Source organism: Papaver somniferum, chromosome 3 (assembly GCF_003573695.1).
Source record: "Papaver somniferum cultivar HN1 chromosome 3, ASM357369v1, whole genome shotgun sequence".
Lineage (NCBI taxonomy): Eukaryota > Viridiplantae > Streptophyta > Magnoliopsida > Ranunculales > Papaveraceae > Papaver > Papaver somniferum.
The window spans coordinates 165,965,401-165,992,207 of record NC_039360.1 but is presented as its reverse complement, the minus strand read 5'-3'; the positions used below and the strand labels follow the sequence as shown (position 1 = coordinate 165,992,207).

The 26,807-nt window shown below is 36.4% G+C and overlaps 2 protein-coding genes and 1 long non-coding RNA gene across 4 annotated transcripts; 2 read left to right on the top strand and 1 right to left on the bottom strand.

Moving 5' to 3' along the window:
• The first annotated feature begins 6,096 nt into the window (after nt 1–6,096).
• Nucleotides 6,097–11,876, top strand: LOC113361861. The gene is made up of 6 exons (XR_003365385.1): nt 6,097–6,486; nt 6,849–6,979; nt 7,686–7,750; nt 9,054–9,121; nt 10,413–10,517; nt 10,947–11,876. It is a non-coding gene; the product is annotated as an uncharacterized LOC113361861 (long non-coding RNA).
• A 1,944-nt stretch (nt 11,877–13,820) lies between these two features.
• Nucleotides 13,821–18,415, top strand: LOC113357945 (tyrosine-specific transport protein-like). 2 transcript variants are annotated; one of them, XR_003364009.1, is made up of 14 exons: nt 13,821–14,144; nt 14,290–14,330; nt 14,660–14,752; nt 15,210–15,284; nt 15,453–15,502; nt 15,734–15,823; nt 15,975–16,031; nt 16,167–16,236; nt 16,538–16,639; nt 16,734–16,786; nt 17,155–17,305; nt 17,442–17,596; nt 17,726–17,767; nt 18,013–18,415. XR_003364009.1 is itself a non-coding variant. In XM_026601437.1 (14 exons), the coding sequence occupies exons 1-14, from the start codon at nt 13,889–13,891 to the stop codon at nt 18,201–18,203; spliced, it is 1,443 nt and encodes a 480-aa protein (XP_026457222.1). In that variant the 5' UTR covers nt 13,823–13,888; the 3' UTR covers nt 18,204–18,415. The 2 variants fall into 2 exon arrangements, 1 of the variants encoding a protein (XP_026457222.1); XM_026601437.1 differs by having other exon boundaries at nt 13,823–14,144; nt 17,442–17,526; nt 17,639–17,767.
• Nucleotides 18,416–18,597: 182 nt separating this feature from the next.
• LOC113361860 lies at nt 18,598–22,077 on the bottom strand. Its single transcript, XM_026604953.1, has 2 exons — nt 21,950–22,077; nt 18,598–19,728 (listed from the first exon to the last, which is right to left on the bottom strand). Exon 2 carries the CDS (start codon nt 19,342–19,344, stop codon nt 18,787–18,789), a length of 558 nt encoding a protein of 185 aa, XP_026460738.1. The 5' UTR covers nt 19,345–19,728; nt 21,950–22,077; the 3' UTR covers nt 18,598–18,786.
• Between the last annotated feature and the right edge of the window lie 4,730 nt (nt 22,078–26,807).

Genomic DNA, 26,807 nt, shown 5'->3' with positions numbered 1-26,807 from the left:
CCCACCCCCCACCCCGTTTGATACTTTGACTCCTTGCCCTCTTATTGGAACCTTCGCCTTATTAGCTTTGATCGCCTTTTGGGGTTTGATGAGGTTTCTGCTATTGCCAGCTAAAAGGGTTTTTTCTGAGGAACCCAAGAGAAATTGAAGATTGGAGGGGTCTTTGTTGATGATTTCATTCGGAAACCAAATGTTAGGGTTTTGATATTGTGAGGGATGTTGAACTGGATTTATGACCTTTTTGCATACTCCCTGTGAAGAGTAAGGAACTTTATCGCCTTTTCTTTTCTTAATACATGTCTGATTGGTAGAGACCACAACAAGAGAGGGTTGAGGAGGAATATCAGTTTTCTTAGTTTTGTTTTGACTCCATTTTCTAGGATTAGAAGAGATGGGGGGATTTTTGTGAGGGGTGAGAGAAGGGAAGTTTGGGGATGGGCCAAAAACTGGTGGGAAAGAGTGATTTGGGTTAATGGGCGCTTCCGAGAAAATATTGTTGATGGGCCGAACTTTGTAGGGGTTGTAAGAGAAATCTTCAAGGCACTGCGGATGTAACTGAACACTTTTTTTGTTAGCAGTGACTAGGGGTGAGCATAAAAACCGGAACCGCGGATTTAACCCGTATCCGTCCGCAAAATTGCGGATTTCACCCAAACCGCAAGACGTATGGGCCGGACACGGGTGGGATTCTCAAATCCGCATGCGGTGCAGATGCGATTGCGGTTGTCATTTGAAAACTGCGGATTACCGCAACCGTAGAAAGAAGCAAATTTTTCTTACCTGAGTATGAACCTAGGCCCAAAGAGAAAGAAGTGAAGTTCTTTGATCACTTAGTTAACTAAATGAATTTAGGCCCAAAGAGAAAGAAGTAAAGTCCTTAAAACACTAACTGAATTTAGGCCCAACAAATAGAATCAAAACTAAGTTAACTAACTGAATACAATCAAAACTAAGTTAAGACACTAACTGAATTTAGGCCCAACAAGTACAATCAAAACTAGGTCAAATCCGCGGTTAATCCGCAACCGGCCCGTACAATCCGCGGATCCGCAAAGGTTAAATCCGCGGGTGATTGGGCCGGTCACGGTTCAATTTTGCAAATCCGCAACTTTGACGGTTCGGTTACGGGTGACCCCTAATCCGCAATCGTCCGTCCGTTACACACCCCTAGCAGTGACCATGAATTTGTTTGACGTTGGTACTAGGGAAATCATCTTGTGATTCTGTTCTAGAGATTGGGCTTCGTAACCTGTGGTATCTTGAGGGCTCTGAGAAGTTGAAGCAAGAGCAACAAAGGAGTTGTGAGATGCTTCAACAGAGGGTGAAGAGATCCTTACGGAGTTGGTTTTGGATTGAGAGTCTTCACTCATAGTTTGAGTTTGAAGGTTGAAAGCTGGGTTTACCAGTTTCTTAGTACTTAAAGCTATTTTTGCAGACATAATCTCTCTTCTTTTGGGAGTGCAGCTATTTCTTGAGTGGTCAAGAGTTCTGCAGTATTGACATAACTTGAATGGATGGAGAGAGTAAGAAAACTCTATCCAAGTCTTGACTCCATCAACCATGCAGTGAGTACCATAAGGGAGGATGTGATCAATTTTGATTTCTGCCATAACTTCAACATTATTTTCATAGAAGTCTCTACCATATGGATCCTTAAACAACAGAAACTTTCCAGCAGGTCTTGTTATTTCTTCCAGTGCGGTGTATGTGATATAGTTATTAGGAACTCTTTTCATAGTGATGCTCATCAAAACCCTATCAAACTCTTCTTCTTGAATTTTTTGAACACCCTCAAAGGGAATTTGGATTATATACAACATAAAGTCTTTGATCAACCAGGGTTTTGGGTAATTGACAGAGAGAATATCAGCTGGGTGATGAAAACGGAAATGGAAATGATTTTTTTTTTCAAGTAGGGTGTGACAATGATGTCTTTTTTTAGATTCCACAATTTTTTTGCATAAGATTGAGCTTCAAGATGGTTAACAAAGAGATTACTATGAAGTTTACCAACAACACAGAACTTATCATCTTGAACAGGTTCAAGTTTCAAAAAGTCTTTGTTAAGAAATACCACTGGCCTTAAAGGATCATGAAGAATTTGACTTGCTTGCATAGCTTGGGTAATTTCATCCACAGAGGAGTCTTCAGATAAGAGAGCCATAACAACAAAGATCCAGTAGGAGAGAAGATTATAATTCAGGAGAGTCTGAGGTTTGGTGTGAGTTAAAATGAATTCTTCCCAGGTAACAAGAAGGATCTGAAGTGGGTTAATAAATCTCCAGAGAGAGAACTGATTTTTAGAAGGGTGGAGGTAGAGGGATAAGAGATAAGAAGGGGTATGAGCTAGGGACACGTGATCATTGCAAGTGAAAGTACTAAGATTCTCTCCTATCTTCATGCATGTAGAGAGATTGCTGCTACCAATTTGTCTCATCAGAAGAGAGGAGACAGAAATGAAGAGAAAAGTGACAAAGGTTCTAGCCAGAGGCCAAAAAATGTTATTAATGATGTTTGTAGTTTTTCTCTGAGGTTGTTGGGTCAAACACAGGGAGACTACCAGAGTGATAGCATCTTGGGTTCCAAGTAACATTGAGGTTGGATTTATACTATAAGAGATTAAGATGATGTAAGATAAGACTGTAGAGGTATCAGACTGAAAGTGACCATAGCAATCCCAACACCCAAGGTCCAAAAGCACATTGTTCCGGTGATGTAGGTGGCATGGAGCACGGAGTAAAGTAGCATCCGGCAGAGAATCAAAACATGAAATCGGGGGAAACTCAAAGACCAGATTAGAATATGAAAAACCAATCATAGGGGAAAAAAATCAAAGAGTTTAATGACATTAGGGAATTGCAAATCCAAATCAATAATAACGATCTTAAACTCATTTTGAGAAGTAGAAACGATTGAAATTCAGCCTAAATAGTCTATAAAAAGTTTATTTTCCTTAAGAGAAAACATAGAAGAAGAAGAAAGAGGAGAGAAAGTAGAATGGCTAGGAATGCATAGAAGACGATTCAGAGTTGAACCCCAGTATACAATACCCATCTTCAAAACTTGGGAGCCTATCGAGGAAGTTGATTTTATCGTTCGACCTGGATGAGATGCAATCCCAGTGCCATGGACAACATATATAACGTCAATAGAAAGTAGACAGGAAGTGATAGTAGTGGATACCGTGGTAGAGGACCAAAAATTAGAATCTATGGTTGGGGCTGAGAAGCCAGGGAAGAACAAATCAAGCAACGAAGTTTCTGTCTCTAAGGGGAAGAAGAGGGGGAAAACAGGGAAGGGAAGAGTGCCTAAATGATTTTGGCTTTGGTCCGGAAGTACCATACTTAAGTGCAATTGGGGCTTTATTATATTTAACTCAATGTATCAGGCCCGATATTTCTTTTGCAGTAAATTTATTATCCATGTATAGTTCTGCGCCAACAAAAAGACATTGGACAGGGGTAAAACATATTTTCCCTTACCTTCGTGGTACCACTGACATGGGTTTATTCTACTCGAAAGATTCTTTAGACTATCCACAGATAACAGGATATACGGATGCTGGATATCTATCAGATCCGCACAAAGGAATCTCTCAGACAGGTACGTTTTTACCGTTGGCGGTACTGCAATCTCATGGCGTTCCTGTAAGCAGAGCATCCCGGCTACTTCCTCGAATCACTCCGAGATAATTGCTCTCCATGAAACAAGTAGAGAATGTGTATGGTTGCGGTCATTAATCGAACACATCAGAAGCTCTTGCGGTCTGACTTCCATAACTACTGTGCCAACGACAATTTGTGAAGACAACTCGGCGTGCATGGCACAAATGAAAGAAGGATACATCAAGGGTGATAGAGTAAAGCACATTTCACCGAAGTTATTTTATTCTCACCACCTCCAGAAAAATAAGGAGATTGATATCCAGAAGATACAATCTTGTGAGAATTATGCTGATCTATTCACCAAGTCTCTGCCGACTAAAGTTTTTCGGAAGTTGGTATATGGAATCGGAATGCGCCACATGTACAAGCAGACAAATTAACGGAGGCTTTGTTCAGGGGGAGTTTTGGACTATAACGCGTTGTACTCTTTTCCTTTCGCCAAGGTTTTGTCCCACTAGGTTTTTCCTTGTCAAGGTTTTAACGAGGCAACATATGCGTGTCCAACAACGTTCTAAATTCTTGTTGTACTCTTTTCCCACTGGATTATACCGGCAAGATTTTAACGAGGAAACGGACATAAAATGGTGATCATCCAAGGGGGAGTATTACGTGATATGTCATCACAAGTGGATGACACACCATACTAGCTAGGCTTAGGCCAGGTGTTAGTATAGACCAACTGTCTAAACGTACTGGAGGCATTTATGTACGTGTCTTTCCATTAATATGTAGCCCCATGCATTTGAGCCTATAAAAAGGCCAATGCTATCTGATGAAAATACACCAAAAAAAAACCAGTAATAGAAATAATGTCCCTTTCTTCCACCAAGTCCTACGTGTTATTAGGACCTTTCAGCTTCTAGTATACTACACAGGACATAATCCCACTTGTTCAATTAAGTTAGTGCTTTAAACCAAAGAAATAGCTAAGTAATAATACATAGCCATTGATATTAGCTTTGCATATAAAAGCACTCAGTAACCAAGGTTGATCATCCTAACCTACTATCAGTACACCATTAGAGCCATAAAAATAAAATTTATAAAAATTTAAGCAAAGATTTATCATTTTCAGTTTCATAACTATAAAAAAAAAAAATGAATAGGGAAATCTAATTTCAAGAGTTGTTTAAAATTGAAGTGTTGAGACAAACACATTAATCTAGTTTTAAGTTTTTAATGTCGCCTATGATTGAATAGAGATTGAGACACTTGAAGAAGCTCTAGGAAATGCAAGTAACATATCTTTGAATTCCATCAGTTGTGCAGCTCTATTACGTGAGCCTGTTTCATAATAGGAAAACGTTACTCTCTCCAAACAATGGCTTCCTCCAACAAAACTTGCAAAAAGTTGAGTTCGTTAAGACATACTTGGATACCCTGATTTTGAACAAACTTGAGGAAGTTCAGGAAAGGATATTGTGACCCTAGTATCCAATCACCTTCCGTGTTGTTTGCATTTAACTTTGTCTAAACATCACAAGAAAACGAAAACAATAATTACTGAATTTTTAAAAAGAAAAGTTCTGACATAACTAATTATGTTCACAGTGAAGAGAGTTGTACCTGCTCAATTGTTAAGAAAATAGATTCGATATTAGGGTAAAACTAGATACCTCGCACCACGAATTCACAGTGAAGAGAGTAGTACGTAGAAGTGGGTATCTATTCCTGACCAAGTATGCTATTGTGTTAATGCAGTTACTTGACACCCATGTTTCAACCTTCAAAAGTCGTAGATTACTGAACTGCAAGTAGGGGTCACCTAGCGAGTCGAGAGATTCCGAGACAATCTTGGAACATAGACAGGTAGCAAAACAATACTCCTCCATCCCTAATAAGATGACCTACTTGGTTTTAAATTTTGTCCCATAAATAGATGATCTATTTCACTAATCAAGGGATATTTTTAAAACTATCATTTTAATTGATTATTTTTTCTATAAGAAATATGTATAATTTGATAGTCATGTTTATATTCTTTGCGTAGGTATTTTAAAATATTTTTCAACGGTATAAAGTTTATAAAAAACCGTGGTATAGTTTAAGAGATAAATCGTTTCTAAATTTTACTAATTATTGCCCATAAGGGTATAATTGTAAAAAATAGTTAAATATACTCCACTTTCCTTATTGCCTTAAAATTTGTGCAAATTACAACTAGGTCATCTTATTAGGGACGGAGGGAGTAGTTAATAGTAGAAATTGACGTTTAATCTCATAATTACTGGGCTTTGGACGCTCAAGTCCTACCCTCTCAAGCCTAGTATTAGGAAGTCCAAATTTACTCAATTTAGAACGTGTCGGTCCTCTTGCAAACGATTCAGTCCAAAATAAATTTTTATGTTTACAGAAATGACCCTTATGCAGAAACAACAAACTTGATTTGGGACTAAATCATTTCTTCATCGTCTTTTAATCGACAGAGCTCTACAAAAAACAACTTTCGGTTTTAGTTTCAGCTTTATTAACCTTACGAATTTCTTTACTTTCTCTCTCAATATTTTTTCTTCTAGATCTAATTTTTCACTGAAAACTTAGAAATTAAGAGAGAAGGCACCAGATCGGTGGATAGGTTTATGTATTTATCAGATTTGGAGAAGGAGATTCAGAATTTGTATATGTGAGAATCAATCTTCTCTAGAAATCTTACCAACTATGATTTATTTTCAAAATCCTCTTTCGGTTCACAGTTAATAATGTTTCAATCAGTTATTTGATGATGACTCTTGTCATTCTGAACATGTCAATCAATATGATTCAAGTTTATTTGCATGTCTTGGGAGAAACGATGAGTTTTGTGGGAGAGATCTTGAAGTTCGTAAGTATTTTATTTATCTTTTTGTTTGATTGACTATACGTAATTGGAAATTGGATCTTGTTTTTATTTTGGTTTTGTTGGATTTTGGGATTCTGGTGGATTCGTTTATATCGAATTGGAGATTGGTTTGCACGATATTGTTAAGAATTTGGTTCATGAAATTTATGATACGTCTTTACATTTTTGGATATAGAGATGTCTTATACAGTTTATGATATGGAAATGAAAATCGAAATTAGGGTCCAAAATGAATGATTTTTATCGAACATTCTTTGAGAATTGGTTTCAATTGTGCACTGTATGCATTGTATCCAAGAGGAATATTTTAATTGATTTTAACCTTCTCTTGCATTTTTCTACAGACCCCTCAAAAACAACTCCACAACTCCATTCCTGGCATGTCAAACGATGGAACTACTCTTGCTCCTGGCTCATCATTGGGTAATAAGAGTGTTGTCGGTTACTTGGGGGTAGTGCACGGATTAATCAACAGGTTTGTAATTCTTTCATCAGTTTTTTGCTGATGCATATAGGTCCTGCAGTTTGCAAAAGCTTAACCTGTACTTTTGGAAGTTTGTGTTAGCCATAAAATGTGTTTAATGGATCTTTGTCATAGCTGGCATATCCCTTCCCAAATAAAACATTTATTAAAATGATAGGTGTCTCTTGTCTCTATGGATATCTATGTGGTACTCTGCATATTATGTGCCTGGTGATTGGTAGATCTTGAGTAATAAATAGACTTGTCTGGTCAATTTTTTCCATTTTTTAATTTGGAAGTTGGATAGAGAGACCTTTTAAGTTTCACAGTGAGTTTCATTTTGGGAATTTAGTGTTAAAGTATTGGAGATCATGTTTTTTATTTGGTTAAGTTGTGTGAGCTGAAGATAGATTTTCATAATTTGATACCTGTGTTTGTGAAGCTTAAGAGTACCCCATAGAAGTAAGCCATTTGAACTTGTATATACACCGAAAGTCAGTTAGTTTGTCAATTGAGAGGGTTAATGGCCCTACATATCCAAAGCTTATCCCTGGATTCAAACGTAATAATTTTTCTGGTGGTTGATTCATGATTCAAATAGAGTAAATGATGAAGTTGGGTTGGGAATAATTGCCATTTATTAGTCTAAATATCTTGTGATTTTCATGCTTCTAGACTAGTATCATAGTCTCCATTTTTTTTAATTTTTTTTTTCCAGGAGTCTGCAGTTAGGGGAGAAAGTTTGGTCAGTCTAATTATGGTGGAGGAGCGTTTTATACAACGGTAAGTTGATATCCGCAACTGAGATCAGTTTTCGTCCATGTCACTGTATTCAGTGTTATCATTTCTGTGTATCATCGTCGCTGTCCTAGTTAACTACTTTTTTGAGATCCCCATCCCACTCTACAGAATGATCACACTCTACATAGGATGGATAACCCATTTCGCTTCTAGTGTGTGGGAATGCTGCTTCCAATCTAACGTGTACGGTTCATTCTCAATCGATTAATAGTATAACAAAAATAATTTAAATACCAAGTTGAGAACCTGAACATGAATAGTTAATCTCCATTACTTGCCTAAAAAATGTCTCCTAAGAGTTCTTCATAATTACATTGGTCAATTTGTACGGGGAAGCCCAGGCTTGTATCGGCTGTAGAAATGGTTAGTTTTTTAGATTAGGAGCAACAATCTAGTGGATCATTTTACGCATAATATTTCTTATATTTTTGCATCTCAGTTCGATAAGATAATATTATTTTGTTGGTTCACAGTCCATTTGATTTAGTGGAATTTGAGTTCTGCTATACGAGGACAAAATTAGGGTGCAAATTTGGGTTCAATTTTTATAAAGGATTCACATCCACCTAACGATACATAGTTAAAGATTAATTTTCCGGTGTATATTTTATCATTTATTGTATTTAGTGTTTTTAATTGAGTGATATCATAGTGGAAACTAAGATAAAGACAAAAATAAATTTCAGCTGCAATGCGAGCCATGTATCAATGGCTCACATGCATATTCACGGGATAGCATTGTGGTTGAGTTGTGATTATCTTATGGTTCCATTTCAGTATGGAATGAAGGAGAAGTGAGTGGACTAAACTTGATTTTTTATGCTTTCTTTTAGTTCACCTGCTCTTACGTTTTAAAACTTCACATGAAGGAGAATTCTACGACCAGGAAGAAGGGAAAGTAAGCTTATAGGAGCAGTGGTATAGTTAGACCTTAGTTTGAGTCTAACTTTACCTCTGGTATTTACTGTTGTGTGATTGTACATAATTATACACATGTTGATTTTTAGTGTGCACATGGTTGTACACCTGTTTTTTAATGTCTACATAGTTGTACACTTTATTTTCTTAATGTGTACATGTTGATTTCCAGTGTGCACATAGTTGTACATCTCATGATACAGTCTTTTGAAACGTCATTTGTTAGTTATATAACCCAAAAATGTAACGGGTACGCGGTATTATATGGAAGTTGGCTGCCATTATATTCCTGAGTATGCATTTGTACCGCATAGACATGTGAGTCATTCGGCTTCTTATGTGTGTTGTTGTATTGATTGGAATGCAGACATCAAGGTCAGAGTACAATCAAATCCTTGTGAAGATTCCTGCGGTAGTAACTTCTGGGGGAATTAGGTAAAAACATCCTCATTAAACAATTTTTCATTTATGTGTAGATATGTGACATTTTACATGTTTATATTGATGTGATTTTAACCATCCGTACGTCTTTCTCCTCCAAGATTTGAATGAAGTCTTATCTTTTTATTCATGCCATAGCTTTTTGAGTATTGTATAAAGGTTTAATTATTTACTCAAGGAGTGGAAGTTTTAGCTTAAGTTGCATAACCAACCTTTTTATTCATGTCCAGTAATGCTCTAAGTCAATGTATTTAAACTCAAAAGGTTTTCCTAAGCGTAGATTAACGAAAGTAAGTAACTTAAAGTACTGCCAAAAGCAGTCGTCTGCTGGTAATGATTTGAGACCATATAGGGGAAAAAATCATTAGACATGGTTCAGAGAATTAGCTGGAGTTTCAGTAAAATAGTAAGCTAGCTTTCCCAAATAACAAGACTGTGCTAATGCTGTAGATAAGACTATATTGGAAAATATCCAGAGCCTAAAGTAGGCGATAGATAGCGATTGGCATTCTTCTGAAATATGACAAAACTTGAAGCCTAAATTTGGCAATAGCTAGTTACATGAGTTTCAAAAATCATCTCAAGCCCACTCTAGGATTCTTAATCAAATTTTAGTGAATAATCTTTTGTCATTTATTGGACGTCGAATCGGTGATGCTAGAGTCACTAAATGTTGGTTATGACAGAAATTACATATGTAAATATTGGTACACCTATAATATGAGTGTACATTGTGGTACACATGTGACAAAAATTACATGTGTACATAATAGCCACTCTAGGACTCTTAATCAAATGTTAGTGAACAATTTTTTTTTATTTCTTGGATGTCGAAACAGTGATGATATAAGCCAGTGACTTTTGGTTACAACAGAAATTACATGTGTACATATCGGTACACCTATAATATAACTGGACATTGTTGTATACATGTTACAGAAGTTACATGTGTACATAATAGCACACATGTAAAACAAGTGTACATTGTTGTGCACTTTTAGTGGACGTGTACATTGTTGTGCACATGCGACAAAAATCTCAATATGTGGACATAATCGCATAAGCTATGTTGATCATGTAATTCTTACCAAATAAAAAATGAGATTTAGCCCTAAGCGGTATTCTTTTATTTTTCTTGGCACTCTTGGTAACTTAACCTCATGTTTGTGGGTTTATAATTCTCTTGATATGATTGTATGGTTATCATTACATTGCATAGTTGTAGTAACTTGTATGTTCTCTGGTTTTACATCTTAAGGTCATGTTTCCTTATTTTATATTTCAGGTTGCATTTAGGACGAAATCATTTCACCCGAATATGAACAACAGTGGAAGTATTTACCTAGACATCCTTGAAGAGCAAGAGAGTTCTGCTCTTACCTTCTCTAAGGTTAGCTTCAAATTTCATTTCCCCCGCCTTTATCTTCTCTCTCTCCCCATAAGTTTCCTTGCCTAAATTTTATGTTGTCATGAGAGACATTGTCTGGTTTGCATTCTTCCATCAATCTTCTCTATTATCACTGCTTACTAGGACATTTTACTTTCTACTATTAGCTCTTTTATGTTCGCTTATATTTTGTTCGCTTTTGGTTTCCTCGCCTTTACTTGGTAGTACTTCCATCAGCAGATGCAACCCAAATTGGCAATAACTTTTCGAATTTTGGTCAGATATATAACAGAAAAGATCATTCAACAAAACTAAAATATTTATAAGCATATATTCTTTAAAGTATGTAAGAATTAGCCAATGTATTTTCTTGTACACCAGTTATATAGGTGCATATAAAAGTGCACCCTTTTTTTTGTGTGCTTGTTATAGGTGTATATGCTTGTATACCTTGCTCTTGCTCTTAGAGCTTCAATGGAGGAAGAGAGAGCAAGAAAGGACGCTGCTGCAAGGGCAATAGAAGAAAAAAGAGATGGACATGCTTCAAGTTCACATGATACAACTATGACTGAAAACGCTGGCATTATGTCTAATGGAGCTAATACATGCGATTTGATGGTAGGTCTCATACTTTTTACTGGTTGTCCTGGGGTTGAATATGTGGTTAGAAACATGATGCAGTTTATGATTGTACATGAATTAGAAGATGTGGTTTTCTGTAGTGAAGGAAAGATGTGTTTGGTTTGATTAGAGTTTATGCTTGCTCGAGTCTGAAAGAAGATGGTGTTACTGAGATTTCAAGGGTGTTAGAACTGTTGATTTGATGAATATGAGATGGAGATAGTACCGTTACTTTGTGTGATTTAGATTCTGCAGTGAGTAAGCTGGTAACGAAATGAAGAAGCGTTGTGTATTGTTGCTGGCTGAGCAATTACAGTTGATATGGGAAATTTGGAAGAATGGGTTTGCTTCTATGTTGTAGTACAAGGAATTGTGCAGCTGAGTAACTGATGGTATAACTCTGAAGTGGTAATCTGGTTTATATATATGAAATGCCGATGGAATTGCAAAGATGAAATCTGAAATGTGTGATGTTGGTGGTACTGAGGAGCAGGAATTTATGTTGTTGTTGGATTAGTAGTGTTGCTGCAAAGAAGTGCAACTAAGATTGGAAAGCTACAGAAACGGATAAAAAATTTGAGTTGAATGGTTGAGGTGATGTAGTTGTTTGTAGCAGCAGGGTTAAGAATGCTTGAGCGTTGGAGCTGGTGTTGGGTAAACATGTTGTATTTTTCGTAGATGTATACATATTTTTACACCAATGTAATCTAAGTTTTTTAAAAAATGAGAATTGTATAGTCATATGGGAACTCTTTTTGTAGCCACCGGAAAGAGCTTTTTGAATATATAAAGTTCGCGAATTTTGGACAAACGGTTCGAAAGATAAATTGATCTCAATTTTTTTTTTAATACTCCCTCTGTTTCTGAAAGACCGTCCTCTATTCCTTTTTCGTCAGTTTCAAAATTGTGTCCGGCTTCTGTTTATAGTCATACTTTTTCAATGAACTCTCTAATATATACCCTTGAATTCTTTATAATCATAAATCCATTTTTAACTTGACCCAATCTAAAATATTAAAGAAATTAGTATAATTGAGGAAATAAATATATCCTTCGTTCCTTTTAAGGAAATATACATTTAACTCTAAAAATTAAATTCCTTATAAAGTTTATACTTCACAAATTCGATATCTTTTAAATTTTTCTTTTATATTTCGTATTTATAATTCTCACAACAATTTTGGATAGTCTTTATTGCTAGCATTTTTATTAAAATAAAATAGGTAAGTAACTAAGGGTAGTCAAGTAAAATAATATGGTCTCCTTAATATTTTGAGAAAATCAAAGCGGACTGTCTTTGTGAAACGGAGAGAGTATTATTTAAAAGTGTTGACATCATCTTAAGTCACTTTGGACTAAACTGCAAATATTTGGACTAAATTGCAAATCAGGAAGGTTATTTAAGTATTTTCCGTAGAAAATAATTAATTTGTGCCTAGTTAAATGGTTTGGGATTAAAACTAATATATTTGGATGGGATTTTGGACTACATCGTATTTTTTCCTTTGATTATTACCTTGCCTATGTGCTCGTTACAGAGAGCAGCAGTGTAGGAAAAAATTTTGCCCTCGCACTGCGAGAGTATTTTTGAATTAGCAGAATTTTGGCCGTTGGATCTTGAAGATGTGACGACACCTAACTGTGAGTTAACTCTAATATTTCACCCCGAATATTTGGTCAAAGTAAAAACTTTTTCAATTGTACATAGGGTTCTGTCATATTATTTGCTTCGCAGTTCGCACAAAATGACTCACCCCAATATCATAAAGTCGCTTCATTGTTTCTATTAGTTCTAGTTCATTCATGCTGAGCATATCGGTAGTTATCATGGTGCTAACTGCTAAGCATAATGGTGATGATGCTCTTGCTTACTTCATGAAAAAAGGTTTGTTTTGATTTTTCTATCTCTATATATATATGGGATAAAAATTTAATCAATCAAAGCTCAGAATCAGTAATAATTAATGATTCATTGTGTGAAGATCGTACATAAACTCGAAGTTTTTCGATTATCATGATCAGTGCCTCCCATATCCAGCTATACCACACTACTCAACTTGAATTTTTGTGACCTTCCCCATCAAGGCATTTTGTGACCTTCCTCGTCAAGGCATCAACCAAGAACAGTGAAGAACAACGTTCATCTCTATATCTATATCGTTATCACAAATTTCATAATCATTCACGCAGTAGTTGAGTTATTATAATTACCATTAACACCACCATCAATACCATCAGTAATAACCATCCACACCATTTACAACAACATCAAGCTGGAGTAAGTTTCTGGATTCCCAAATCTTTATCTCATGGCGACAACAGATACTTGGCAGAGATGCAGAGTCCTATTGTTATTTAGGAAAGGAAACTATATATCCGTGTATGAAACTACGAATAAGTCAAATATCCGGTGACTAACTGGGTTAACTCAATGTTAGATGATGTCACATCTTATAAAATCCGACGGCCATAAGTATGTTAGTTCCAAAATGCTCCCGCACTGCGGGAGCAAATTTGTCTCCAGTAGTGTATTTTGTTTTCTTTGCTTAAAAAAAATGGAAAATTGGGTTAGGTGTCATATCACCATCAGTTTATGTAGCATTTTCCATGTTTGATGGAACATCAAATTCATTTTCCCCCTAATCCTCTCCAACACTAAAAACTGAATCTTTTATTCTTCTCCACAGTCAATTTCTCACTCACTCTTCTTCTTCTTTTAGTAGCAGAGAGAGAGAGAGAGAGAGAGAGATCAAATGGCGTTTTCTCAAGTCTCTCCTCATCATCATCACATTTCACTTGTAATAACAAACAGAGGACCCCCATCAACACAATTTCTTGCAAAGAAACTCTCACATACTTCTCGATTCCAATCGTCAAGCCGTGGTTTATCTCTATCATCTCCTTCTTTAAAGCCATTAGTACGGAAATGCTCTTTCCAGAAAAAATCAACTGAAGATTCTGAAAGACTGTTTTCTAATCTGAATCAAGTCACACTGAAGAGAGAACCAGGTAATTTATTAACAATTTCATCTAATTATTCAAAGTCCCCAAGGGATTTTTCAGGAAAAGAGAAAGAAAAAATTATGAATTTCAATTTCAATTATATTTCTGGAATTGAAATTTAGTATCTTTCCCACTTGATTTTTGTTTACAGGAAGCCTTATTAGTGCAATACTTCTAGTTGCTGGCACCACGGTATAACTTTATTATGTTCCATTCTGTTTATTTGAAGCTTAGCCCCCCTGCTTGGTATGTTGTATTTATTCACAGCTGTGAAAATTGGCAGTCACACCAAATTCTTAGTTGCTTGGTAAGTGTGAAATTCGCTGTGAATTTTCGCAGTCATTTGCAAAAGTTCATAGAATTAGACTGAGTCACTGTGGATTTATGCAGCACCTTTCATTTGCAATGTTATGAATTTCGCTCGCAGTATGAAATTTATAGCATATCAAGCAGGGCCTTAGGTTTGATGATTTTTATTTTCGGTAAAATTTTGTTTTTCAAGTGCCATTAAATTTCTATAGGTAGGTGCAGGTATACTCGCTATTCCTGCCGTGACACAAGAAGCTGGATTTCTTGCCTCAGCAATCACCTGTATCTTCTGTTGGCTTTATATGGTAATGAATCAAGTTGTGAAATTGTATAGCTATTGCTTCGTCTTTATAATTCCAAATGCGTGTAGCCTGGATTAATGCAACATGCACATTTTTATACTTATACATCTCAAATTTATATCGACCGGGCAGATATACATATAGGAAATTGAGTTTGTCGGGTTGGCATTCATGTTCGGATGGGTTAGGAACATCTGGTGGTTAACCCATCAAAGTAGTTTCTTAATGAATCACTTAAGAAATGACTCAACGTAGTAATGTACGTACTTACCTTTTTGTGTGAATCACTTAAACTACTTATTTCTCTTACCTTTTTCTGGAATAGAGAATTGAATGTCCGACTTTGGTCTTGCAAGAGCCCTCAGAATGTAGATACATGATTTAGTTATATTGCACAATTATGTGGATTGTAACTGGACTGGGTATTTAAGCATATCCTTCGTGAACTATTTTAACGCAGGTTGTGTCTGGATTGCTCCTCGCAGAAGTCAATATAAATACTATGTGTGAACTTGGTTCTGGTGGTGTCTCTCTGGTAATTCCATCATACTTGTATTATTTAGAGGAATTTGTTGGGTACTATTCTTTTTGTGCGGAATCCTGTTTACTGAAACTAGATCAAACTGAAGATTTTGGTCAGAAAACTTTCACTAAAACACTAACCAGAATAACGTTGGATTGCTTATCATGTGCCGGTTTTCAGGTGTCAATGGCCAAGAGAACTCTTGGAAGCGTAGGTGTTCAAGTTGCTTGGTAGGTAAACATGCAATTTTTACTACACAAGCGGGATTTGATCTCAATTCATGGTTAATTTTTTAAATTATTGGGCTCTCATATCATCGAGTTATTAAGTGGAATGAATTTTGTACCTTTAAAATTTCAAGTATCTTGTATTTGAAAGATTCATGTATTATATTGTAACTCGAGATACTTGAGTTGCATACACTATCTTTTGAACATAACATTGCTCTGTTTGTGTCGCAGCTGGTCATATATTTTTATACACTATGCTCTTCTAGTTGCGTACACGGCTCGCTCTTCAGATATTTTGACCAATTTTCTCGGCATTCCCTTGTATGAACAGTAACTCTGTCTCTATATATCATATTATAATGTAGGAATCAGGGTTTTATTCTTGGGGGTGACGCATTTTATTGGATTTGACCAACTGAAAGTAATGGCAGTTATTGCTGAAAGTTGATAGAAAGTACTATTTTTATTTCAGATGGGAGGGCGCAACCCTATTTTCATTGGTTTTGGGAAGCATTTGCTACTTTGGAAGGTTGGACTTATGACTTTCTATCTATGCACAAACATGTATAGGTCAAAAAGGGTGAAACCTAAATTCCGATACATTCTTGACAAGAAATGACCTTATTCTATTTAGAAATTGTATTTGAATACATTTCTTTTGTAGCCAGCGGTTTATAGGTGCAGTTAACGGGGTTCTAGTAGGAAGCATCGTTGTTTCTTTTGCAGCCCTTGTGGTAATTCTCCTTTCACTTGTGATAACTCCATTAATTTTCAGTTTGATGCCTCCTCCTCAACTGAACTCTGTTACGTTTTTCTGTTGCGGCATATTAATTTTCAATCAATCAACAGTTACCTCATAGTCCACTATCTTAGTTACAGCAGTTTATCAATGAAAAGTTCTGTAGTTAGTGCTGTGTTAGTCCGACGTGCCTTAGCGCAAGACTTGAAATTCTTCTGTCTTTCATTCATGATTGTCCTAATAGTAAGGACTATGAAGAACTAATACGTTACACAATGCATTGTATTTTTCTTTAGGGAGTGGCCAGCGGTGACCTGCACTGGGAAGCCCTTCTGCGTGCCAATTTTGAAGCTGTTCCGCTAAGTATACCAATAATAGCACTTTCATTTGTTTACCAGGTATTTTCTCAACCAAATTTATTTTACTGTCACATAGGAATAATTTGTTGAATGTTATGTGATAAAGTAAACTTGCGTCATTTGCTATTTCCAGAATGTGGTTCCCGTTCTTTGTACAGATCTGGAGGGGAACCTATCAAAAGTAAGGTGACTATTTTTACAGTCGCTCTACTAAATTATTAGGGTTCATAAGTTACCATTGTCTATGCATGCTTACTCTCAAGTACTCGTACTTCAATGGCCAGAATTAAAAACACTGGTCCATAACTAAGATTCAGAAAGTGGAAAAACTCAATTTTTGGTAAAGTTAAACTAGTGAAATCAGCCCAAGCAACTTTCACAAAAATAAAATGAAAAATCTAGTTTAGTATTATATCACATGGACAAATTTTTTTTGAAGTCTTCATAGAATCGAATAGCAGGCGTCAACATACACCGTCAGATTCGATGAATCATAAATGTCGCGTAACAATGTAACTAACCTGCAATTATGTCCGGGACTGGTACTTTTACAGAACTGCGATTGTCCTAGGTACAGCTATTCCTCTTGGTCTGTTTCTCGTCTGGGATGGCGTGATTCTCGGAACCATTCCAAGTCCTGAAGTAGGAATGGACAAGATCAGTGATCCAATACAGCTACTAAGATCTAGCAATGGTGTTGTTGGGGTAAGTGGCCCGTGGAGTCATTCTTGAATGTTTCTCTTGCACTCAAACTTAAACAGAACAGCATAGTTTTTGGGCGGGATCTTAAGCAGTCAATAACCTATTTTATTGTACTGTGATCGATGTGATATTTCTGCAGCCAATAATTGAAGTGTTCTCATTTCTTGCGATTGCTACATCGTACATTGGATTTGTATTGGGCCTTACTGATTTCTTATCAGACTGTAAGTTGGATCCCTATTTTATCTAAATATGGTACCAAAGACAGACTTCTAATCTTGGAAGCTGCGTACGGTAAGTTAAATTTTCCTTTGTTTCATGATTTGGAATTTCCAGTGCTGAAACTCCCTTCTGGTCGGAGTAAGCCGTTACCTTACCTGTTGACACTATTTCCGCCATTGGTGTTATCGTTGCTCGACCCAGAGATATTTTTCAAAGCGTTGGATTTTGCGGGGACATATGGAGGTAGGAACATCTTCGCTCCTTATGTTTATGTTTTGCCTGTACGGTTTTGGTTGGGTGCACCAAAATGTTCAAACTCGCCTCTTCACATTAATAACTAGATTTACAAAATGATTGAACATTGATGACCAGGACGCTTTATATGCGATGCAGCTGTTGCATGATAATATATCATAGTATAGCCCATCGTTCCAATTCCAGTATCTTTCTTCTACTACTGACACAATAAAGTAAACTTTGGCTTGTAGTTTTAGTGTTGTTTGGAATTCTTCCTGCTGCTATGTCCTGGTCAGAGAGGCAGTCAAATTCAGCCCAGGCACAAATCACCCCTCGACTTGTCCCAGGAGGCAAAGTCTCCCTGGCATTTATGATCGGAGGAGCGGGGTATGTCATTTCTTCAGAGCTACTAGAAAACCTGGGGTTTCTACTTCACCCATGAATAGCCTTGGAGCATACTACATAAAAAAGTTACTGTGTCACATTGAAGTTATTGTGTAGTATTTGTGGTGATTACGTATAAAATGTAATATGAGAGACAATTTGTCTGCTATGTTGTATAGAATGTAACCAGTCATGCGTATTACTGAAGATGCAATCAAGAAAGATTGTTTAAACTGCTGTCTCGGGTTAATATAAGAATTGAATTTGTTAGGAATGAGAATGAGGTTGCGAACTGTCAAACAACCTCACGGTGAACTATTTGTTGGAGCCAGCTATTGACTAGATAGCCATCTACATCACTGGACAGTTAAAACTGGAAATTCATCTAGGCGTATGTGAAGAGTTTCTGAGTTCACAGGCTACAGCCCCCAAGTAAAACATTCCCAGTACCAACCAAATTTCCGAGTAAACACACTAGCAATATGCATACAAGAGGAGATTTAACCGAGACAAAATGCATTGCATACATTTGAAAAGAAAAATACTGCATTTCACATGTTCGAATATCTATATGCTTCAAATATATAAAATCGTCTTAGCCTTACCATCTTTTTGTGTTCCTCGTTATCATCAACATTTTCTTACTCTTCTTTCTTTTTAAACCACCCTGTGGCAGAAAAAAACTTTTGAATTGGATTTTCTTCTTCTTTCTTGATCACTTTAGTCTCTTTTACTTCATCTTTTTCAGTCACACTAGCAATTTCTTTGTTGTCGGCTTCTTCTCCTTCTTCTTCTTGTCGCTGTTGTTGGCTTATTTCGTCTTCGTTTTTCTTCTTACCTGTCTCTAATACTTCACTAAAAAAACTAGGTAGAGTTGTTGCATCTTTCTTTTCGTTCATCTCTTCTTCATTAACATCTCTTTTTTCAAACACTATGTCGACATCTTTGTTTATCTCCTTGATGTCTTTCTCATTTTCTTCTTCAGTACATTCCATAATGTCGCTACTACCGACTTCATTACCAGTACTGCTTTGGATGCACATCTCTTTGTTTTCAGTGAGCCCATTATCATTTGTAGCAATTTCATCATGAGAATTGGTGTCGATTCTAATCTCTTTCTCAATAGCTCCTTCAACACCCCAATCAGTTAATGTATTAATCAAGAAACTCAATATCAATAACAACTGGCTAATGCCCATTCCAAATGCGGCACTCGTTGTATTACCGCTGGTAATTTGTCAGCTGCATTGTCAAATTTGACCGGCAGGGTCTCGACGACTTGTACGAGGATGCCGATCTTGTTGAAGATGTAGCTGGATGGCGGGAAGACATTCTCAACGACGTTTTCGGCGTATAAGATTCGATCATCTGTGTAAGAGAGGATTGCTAGGGAGTGATTCTTGATTGTGTGAACAATTGGCCTCACAACTCTACCTAGTTTTTGTGCTATTGTGCCAACTGGGTTAGGCAGTAGTTCTGCTTTCTTATAGGCCTTGGAGGCTGTTGTCAACATTGCATTTCAGGTGGTATGGAGAAGACCAAGTCTTTTGTTTGTGTTTCCATTATTCTCCATTTTAGATAACCTAAAACAAAATATTAGACAAATTACTTAGGCTAGATTATAGAAATTTTGGTATTAGAAACATCTGGCCTTGTGCTACAATGTTAGTACTACTAAAGTTTCTTGGATTTACAGTTCAGGGGCGGAGCTAGCTTGGAGCATGGTTGTGCAGATGCACAGCCAGCCCAACTGACTCTCAAGCCTAATAAGCCCATGGACATTCATATCGAGAGTTTGCCTCCCACTGATCGGGACCAACCGTTCATTCACGGATGGATGCCCGGACCGTTCGTTAATGGGTTGGATGCAGATGGAATTTTTGAGATCCAACGGATTAAGGATCGGGTCCGGATGCAATTTTCAAAATCCATTGGACATCCATATCCGTTAAATTAAGTGCATTTATATAGTTCTAAAAAATACTATGGATCATTTAGGATTTTCTTAAGGTGTTTGCTTGGGGGTGCTGTATATGGCATTTTTATCTTCCTGTACATATCTTTTTTTGAAGCATATATAGGATTTATGTTGGCTTTATTTTCTTTATTATAAATTTCAACTAAAACAAATCCATTGGATTATCTATATCCTATTCGTCCATCCGTGTATCCATTGGATGCAAATTCGTTGGATATGGATTGAATGCGGATGCCAAATTTGAAATCCGTAACGTATTGGATTGGATACGGATGGGGTGAAAACCGGCCCATACCGACCCATGCTCACCTCTGAGCCACAGAAAGATTTAAAATTCATCCCGATCGGTAATGTGTTGAATCCGTGGAATTGGGGGCACCCATGTCCAACCCACCAAATTGGCAGGTGCTGGATTTTAATCCATATCAGTCCACCATCCGCGGATTCAACACCCGCGAGTGAGGTTTGCGGGTTGAATGTGGGTGGACTCATGGATTTCATATTTTTATAGAAAAATAGGTAACATCATAATAAAAAATAATTTACATATTAAACTCCTCAAATTTAAAGAGTGTTAAATTATTGTAACATAGAAATGCTAAATTGATGATAAAATGCCTTAAATATCCGTTGTTTGTAAGATAGAAATGCTAAATTGATAATAAGATGCCTTAAATATTCGTTGTTTGTGTGGTGAATCCCCCAAATGGCCTTCAAAATAAAAAGAATATCTTTATATATTTGTTAAATTTTACCATTTACTCCTTATCCAAGCGAGTGTAATTGTCAGATGGATTTTCGGGATTGCACATGCATCCGACCCAACATATGTCGAGCTTTTAGAAACGCATCCATGTCCAACCGGCAGATGGGCAAGTTGGATACCCACAAAATTATGCGTGGATTGGGTTGATTCGGCGGGCGGGGCGATGCACACTCATCCCTTTGTGACTTGTAGCTCGGATGGTGTTACAAGTCACGAATCCGAGTAAGTCGTTAAGTTTTTTTTTACTTGTATTTTCCGGTATCTAACTTGGAAAAGTCAAATATAACTTGTATCCGAAAAATCTCTAATAAATTCTAAAAAACCTATAATTTTATTATTTATACTTTTTAGTCGGATGTAATAAATTAGATTTAGATATAACATTCGAATCATTGTCGGGTGAGCCATATTTGGATGAAATAATTGAGTCAAGAGAAAAGACGAGAAAACAATCTTGTAGCCAGCCGAGGAAAAGAAAAAAAGATGTTGTTAACTAGCCTAAGCCAGAAGAGGTCCGTGACTAAGGTCCTAAGTACCTAAGATTAACATTAACATAGACAAGGAAAAAAAACACATAAAATTGGTTAAAAAGACCAAAATCAACAATTTCTAGATGAAATGGACAGTTAAATTTTGATACTGTTTAAATGGACAAAAATGTAAAAATAGACAGGATGTAACCAGTTTCATCGTGCCCATTTTGAAAGATTTTTTTTTATTTTTAATTTACACAGGATGTATCCAGTTTTATCCTTACTATTTTTTAAATTTAAGCTAGGATGAAACTTACTATTTTTTTTTAACCATTTTACCTAAATTATTTTTTACTCGTCCATTTGAACCGTGATTTAAAAATATTTGGACAAATGATCCATTTTTCGAATAAAAAAATCTAACAAATATCTCCGATTTCACAAACGGAAAATACATCTCAGTTGGCACAAATTTCAAAAAGCGCTGGGCGAAGTTCTTCTCCATGGCTTCTTCTTATGCCAATAGAAAACTACTTAATTTCAAAAACATAAATGAAAAGATAGAAAAGCTTGGACAAATTTCATACCTGAAATATCTGTGAAAAGGATTTAGACAACGAAACGAACTCTAAAAATTGATGGTTCATTTCCAATCCCGCACGCTCTTTCTCAAATGTTAGACCATCACATCTTATAGGTCGGTGCCTCAAAATTATAAGCGTGAGTTGTAAAAAGAAATCCCATGATGCTGGTGGTACCCCTTATTTCAAAATACTTCACTTGCAGATTAAACTAACAGTCTAAAGTGAATTAAATAATACTCATGTTAAGCTATAAGCAGGAAGAACGACCAGTTGGTAGTAATGTGATTGAAGCAGCAAGCAGGTTGTCTTGGAACTAGAGAGACTAGATGTTCACTTCCCAGTACCAGACCAGACCAGACCATTTGTAAATCACTGACAATTCTATATAGATTTTTTTTTTTTTTGGTCAAAAAAGGGACTTCAAAACAGCCCGTATTCCTCATCCCACGATCTTAGTCAAATTCAAAATAGACAGATACGATCAAAAAGAAAAAATATGACCAAAAAAATATTGTCCATCTCCCAGAAATGATAATGTATGGATAAAGTATGACCAAAAAAATTGTCCGTCTCCCGGAAATGATAATGTATGGATAAAGTATGACCAAAAAAATTGTCCGTCTCCCCAAGATGATGACATATATGACTGCATTATATGAGTGCAATAAGAACAATTTTTGGAGTCCGTCCCCGACTAGGTCAATCTTATTTATTAAGATTAATTATACTAAGGCGGCCTTACTATTTTACAGCATTTCCTATGAAATGAACAAACTATTTTGCTCCCACTATGGACTCAACAAACATGAAAAATGGATGTTCGATTGTTTGTTCATTGAGTTGGAGGATGTAGCGAGCGTTTGATGTTAGACCGGGCGATCTTTCCTCAAATGCTGGCGTTTGAGACACAACCGCTGGCGCTTTCCCAGGCAGCGCGCGTTTTTCACAAAAACGCCAGAGCTTGTCCTTCTAGCGCGCATTTGTCATAAAAGCGCCAACGGCTGAATCTGGACGGCCAGAAACCCTTGTGATCTAACGGCTATAATTTTTCAGTACTCCTCATTTCAACTCCAAATTTACACATTCTACACATTCTTCACTCTCAAATCATCTACAAAAATGCCTTCCAGAGTTCGTGGTGTTAGATACACTCAACAAGAGGATTTAGCTATTTGCAGAGCCTACGTTATTCACAGTCAAGATGTTGCCGATACTGGTAGGAATGTATCCCAATCGACGTTCTGGTAGAAAGTTTTTGAAATGTTCGCCGCTGAAACGATGAACATTCATGGGCGTGATTGTCACGAATTGGCGCACCGTTTTAGTGTAATTTCGTGTAATGTATCGGAATTCGTCGCTCAACTAATGGAGAATCACAAAAATAAGCTCAACGGTGAAGCCGAACATGAATTTTTGCCCAGAACTCTAGCGATGTGGCCAGCATCTCACCGCGGTCGTCCTTTCGACTTCCATGCTTGTTTCAACATTCTTAGGGTGCTAATCAAATGTGATCCCTACATCGCCCTAGGAATTCCACCACCCACCGAGAATTGACGCCTATTTATTTTATTCTCATGTATGATGTGGTTGTTCAATGCAGTATGTTTTTATTTATGAAATTGATGGTGCAATATTTAATCGAGGAAAATTTTTAAATTACTTATGATATTTATGGTTTTAGATAATCGTAATAACACAAAATAAACAACAAATTTTGAATCGATTTGTACTTCAACTTCAATCAGCCCACTCCACCAAAAAATAATTAGGAGATTCCCAGGAATGCCTACCATATGTGTCTTCTTCATAAGAAGTCCGCAAATGTATAAAAGTCTTGCAATCGGGCTTTGAGCATCCACTGATTCTCTATGGACAATGTTTGTATTTGTGATCTCCATATCCACAATGCAAGCGTGTAATAACTCCTTATTCAATTTTGCTTTAAGTTTGAAGTTTTTGCAGAGTGTTGCAATCTTTTTTTCTTCTTATTCTTCCTTTTTAATCTTCATAGCATCATCTAGAATATGTGGTTCCTCTAGACAGTTGGGATCTTGACATTGCAAATACCTGAGCTTTTCTGGTTGTGATTCAATCACCATTCTGATGCGTGAACAACCTTCCCGCGGACACTTTGAATACATCCAAGGGCATTGCATAAGACTGTGGTTATCCATGAAACATAATGGACAAACCTCTTTTGCTTCGACACATAATATTTTCTTCGTTTTTCCTTTAGAAAACATGATGGATGTTGAGAAAGAAATATGTTGGTTTGGTTGAGAGGCCACTCCTAGTGTTGTATTTATAACAAGTAAATAGGCGTTGGTAATTCAAATGAGCGGTTTTACTAAAGTCGTGCGGTTTTACCAAAGAACGCCAACTCCTATGGTAATTCAAACGGGCGCTTAAAGGAAAGTCGCACGCAGTTGTATTACCAACGCCAACGGCTAAATTCCCAACGGCTCGATCTTCTTTCTCGACCTATAAATTTCATTCCTCCCATCTCCAAAATCACATCTTCTTCTTCTTTTTTGTTTTTCTAAATCTCTTCAGAAATGTCTGTTAGAAATCGTGGTCCCAAGTTTACTGACGAAGAGGATATAACTATATGCAAAGCATATTTTTTTCATAGGATAATCACTGGTGTTGTTATTTTTCATGACGGTTCTTTTTGAGAGAACGTTTTTCAATGTTCGTCTCATTGACGGGAAACCCAGGAAACCGAGATGCTCGTCGTTTGTGTGCTCATTTTCAATCTATTAGGCTTGTAGTCAAGCCATTTCTTGTTCTGCTAATGGAAATTGATCGAGAAAAGTTCAGCGGTGTAACTGAAGATGAAGTGATCCAAACAACTCTTGATAATTGGGAGGAAGCTCAAGATAAACCTTTCGTTACGAAGCGTGTTTCATAATTCTAAAAGATGGTCCATCTCAAGAACATCGTTACTGCACCCGAATGTCGCTCCCGGTCTTTACAGTGGAAGAAGATGTTGCCCTAGTTCGATGTTGGTTACATCGTATGATGAGACCAATGAACAATGACAATTTCTAGGAAAGAGTATTGAGACATTTTGTAGCATCGCGGAACGAAGCCATAAGAAACAGTAAGAGCCTAGAACTAAGAATTGCACAAAAATAACTGGATTATGAATGATATTCCAGATTAAATTAGCTAGCATTGCAAAGTTATAATGATGAAGTTGTTTCAATCATAAACCTCATAGCCTTTTAGGAAATTTCATATTTTTTCCAAGATATGAAGTATTTGTTGTTGTGATTTTTTGAACTATTCCACCAATAATTCCTCTGAATTTGATCAATTTGGTCGATAGTTGTATCAGGTAATTTCAGCACTTGCATATAGTACATGCTCATAGTACTAAGAACAAAATTCAGTTGAGTAGTCTTACCATCTTGGTTGATAATTTTGATACTCGATCCTTGAAGTCTCTCAGACATATGCTCCAAAATAGATTGTCAATTCTTTGTTCTTGATCTATGCAGCAACAAAGGTATACCTAAACATCTTTCACCAAGACCCATAACCTTCATATGAAGAATGTTACTAAATTGGCTTCTGAGAGAAGGAGAAAAATTTTTACTCACGAAAATAGTTGATTTCTGGAGATTCACACTACACGAAATCAGGGAATTTGTAACGTCAAAAAAACGTTACTATCTATATATTGTAACGTCAAAAATCGTTGGAAAAGTGTTGTTATTATTAGTGTTACAATAATTTATCAACGGTTGATTTTGTTACAATAAAAATTTATTAAATAACGGTTTCATTCGTTGGAATAAATACACCGACGGTTATTTAGTCAGCACAAGATTTATCTGATGTCATTTTGTTGTAACGGATAGCCGTTATTGTGCAGATCGTAATGGTTGGTCTGTAACAGTTCGGTGTAACAGATACTGTAACGGCGACTTTATGTGTAACGGTTGCCTTATTGACACTTGTCATTCCTTGTAACAGATACATCAACGATTTTAATCGTTGATTGTAACAGATTGGGTTTAACAGTTATTGTAACGATTCACAACCGTGATAGCTCAGTGTAACGGCTGCCATATGACACGTGTCTATCTATTCTAACGTTTAAAGTAACGGATTCAAACGTTGATGATTGATTGTAACATTTTGGATATAACAGCTTGTTGTAACGATTCGATTCGTAACAGCTGACTATAACGTTTGCCGTCTGCTACGTGTCTATCGCTTGTAACATATAGACTAACGCCTTTAGACATTGACAATTCATTGTAACAGTAATGAATTTTCCAGGTGTACGAATTAATAACAGATATTATAACGTTGATTCGACGTTGGTAAAAAAATAGTTTTTAAAAAAAAAACGTTTTTTTACTGTTATAAATAAGCTCCCATAATTGGACCCTGCAATGCAATGCAATCCATTCCTGAAGCTGCAAATACAATTAGTTTCTGAAGCTGCATTGCAATTCATTTCTGAACCTGCAATATTGAATCTGAAACCCATAATTCAATCTCATTCCGCAGTACATACATTCTCATTTTAGGAGCACAAGGAATTCATTCATTCAATTATTCTGGAATTCAATCTCATTCCACAATACATACATTCTCATTCTAGCATCATAAGGAATTCATTCATTCAATTATTCTGGAATACATACTCCTCAATCATTTACATATGTAAAGTATATATGAGTATCATCTTTATATTGGAAGAACTGCTTAGCCTAAAAAATACATGGTTCCCTATATGGTTATAATCAAGTGAGAAGGGTTGTGTTTTTCAGCAGTTTCTAAATATAAGCAAGTGTTGTTCTGCATTATATATACCTTGGCTGAAAAAAGTTGTTATCCGTCAAAA

Coding starts and splice junctions, on each gene's coding strand:
- LOC113357945 (XM_026601437.1), top strand. CDS start 13,889: ATGGCGTTTTCTCAAGTCTCTCCTCATCATCATCACATTTCACTTGTA. Junction 15,824..15,974: donor AATTTTCTCGGCATTCCCTT/GTATGAACAGTA, acceptor TTTTTATTTCAG/ATGGGAGGGCGCAACCCTAT. Junction 16,237..16,537: donor TTTCTTTTGCAGCCCTTGTG/GTAATTCTCCTT, acceptor ATTTTTCTTTAG/GGAGTGGCCAGCGGTGACCT.
- LOC113361860 (XM_026604953.1), bottom strand. CDS start 19,344: ATGGGCATTAGCCAGTTGTTATTGATATTGAGTTTCTTGATTAATACA.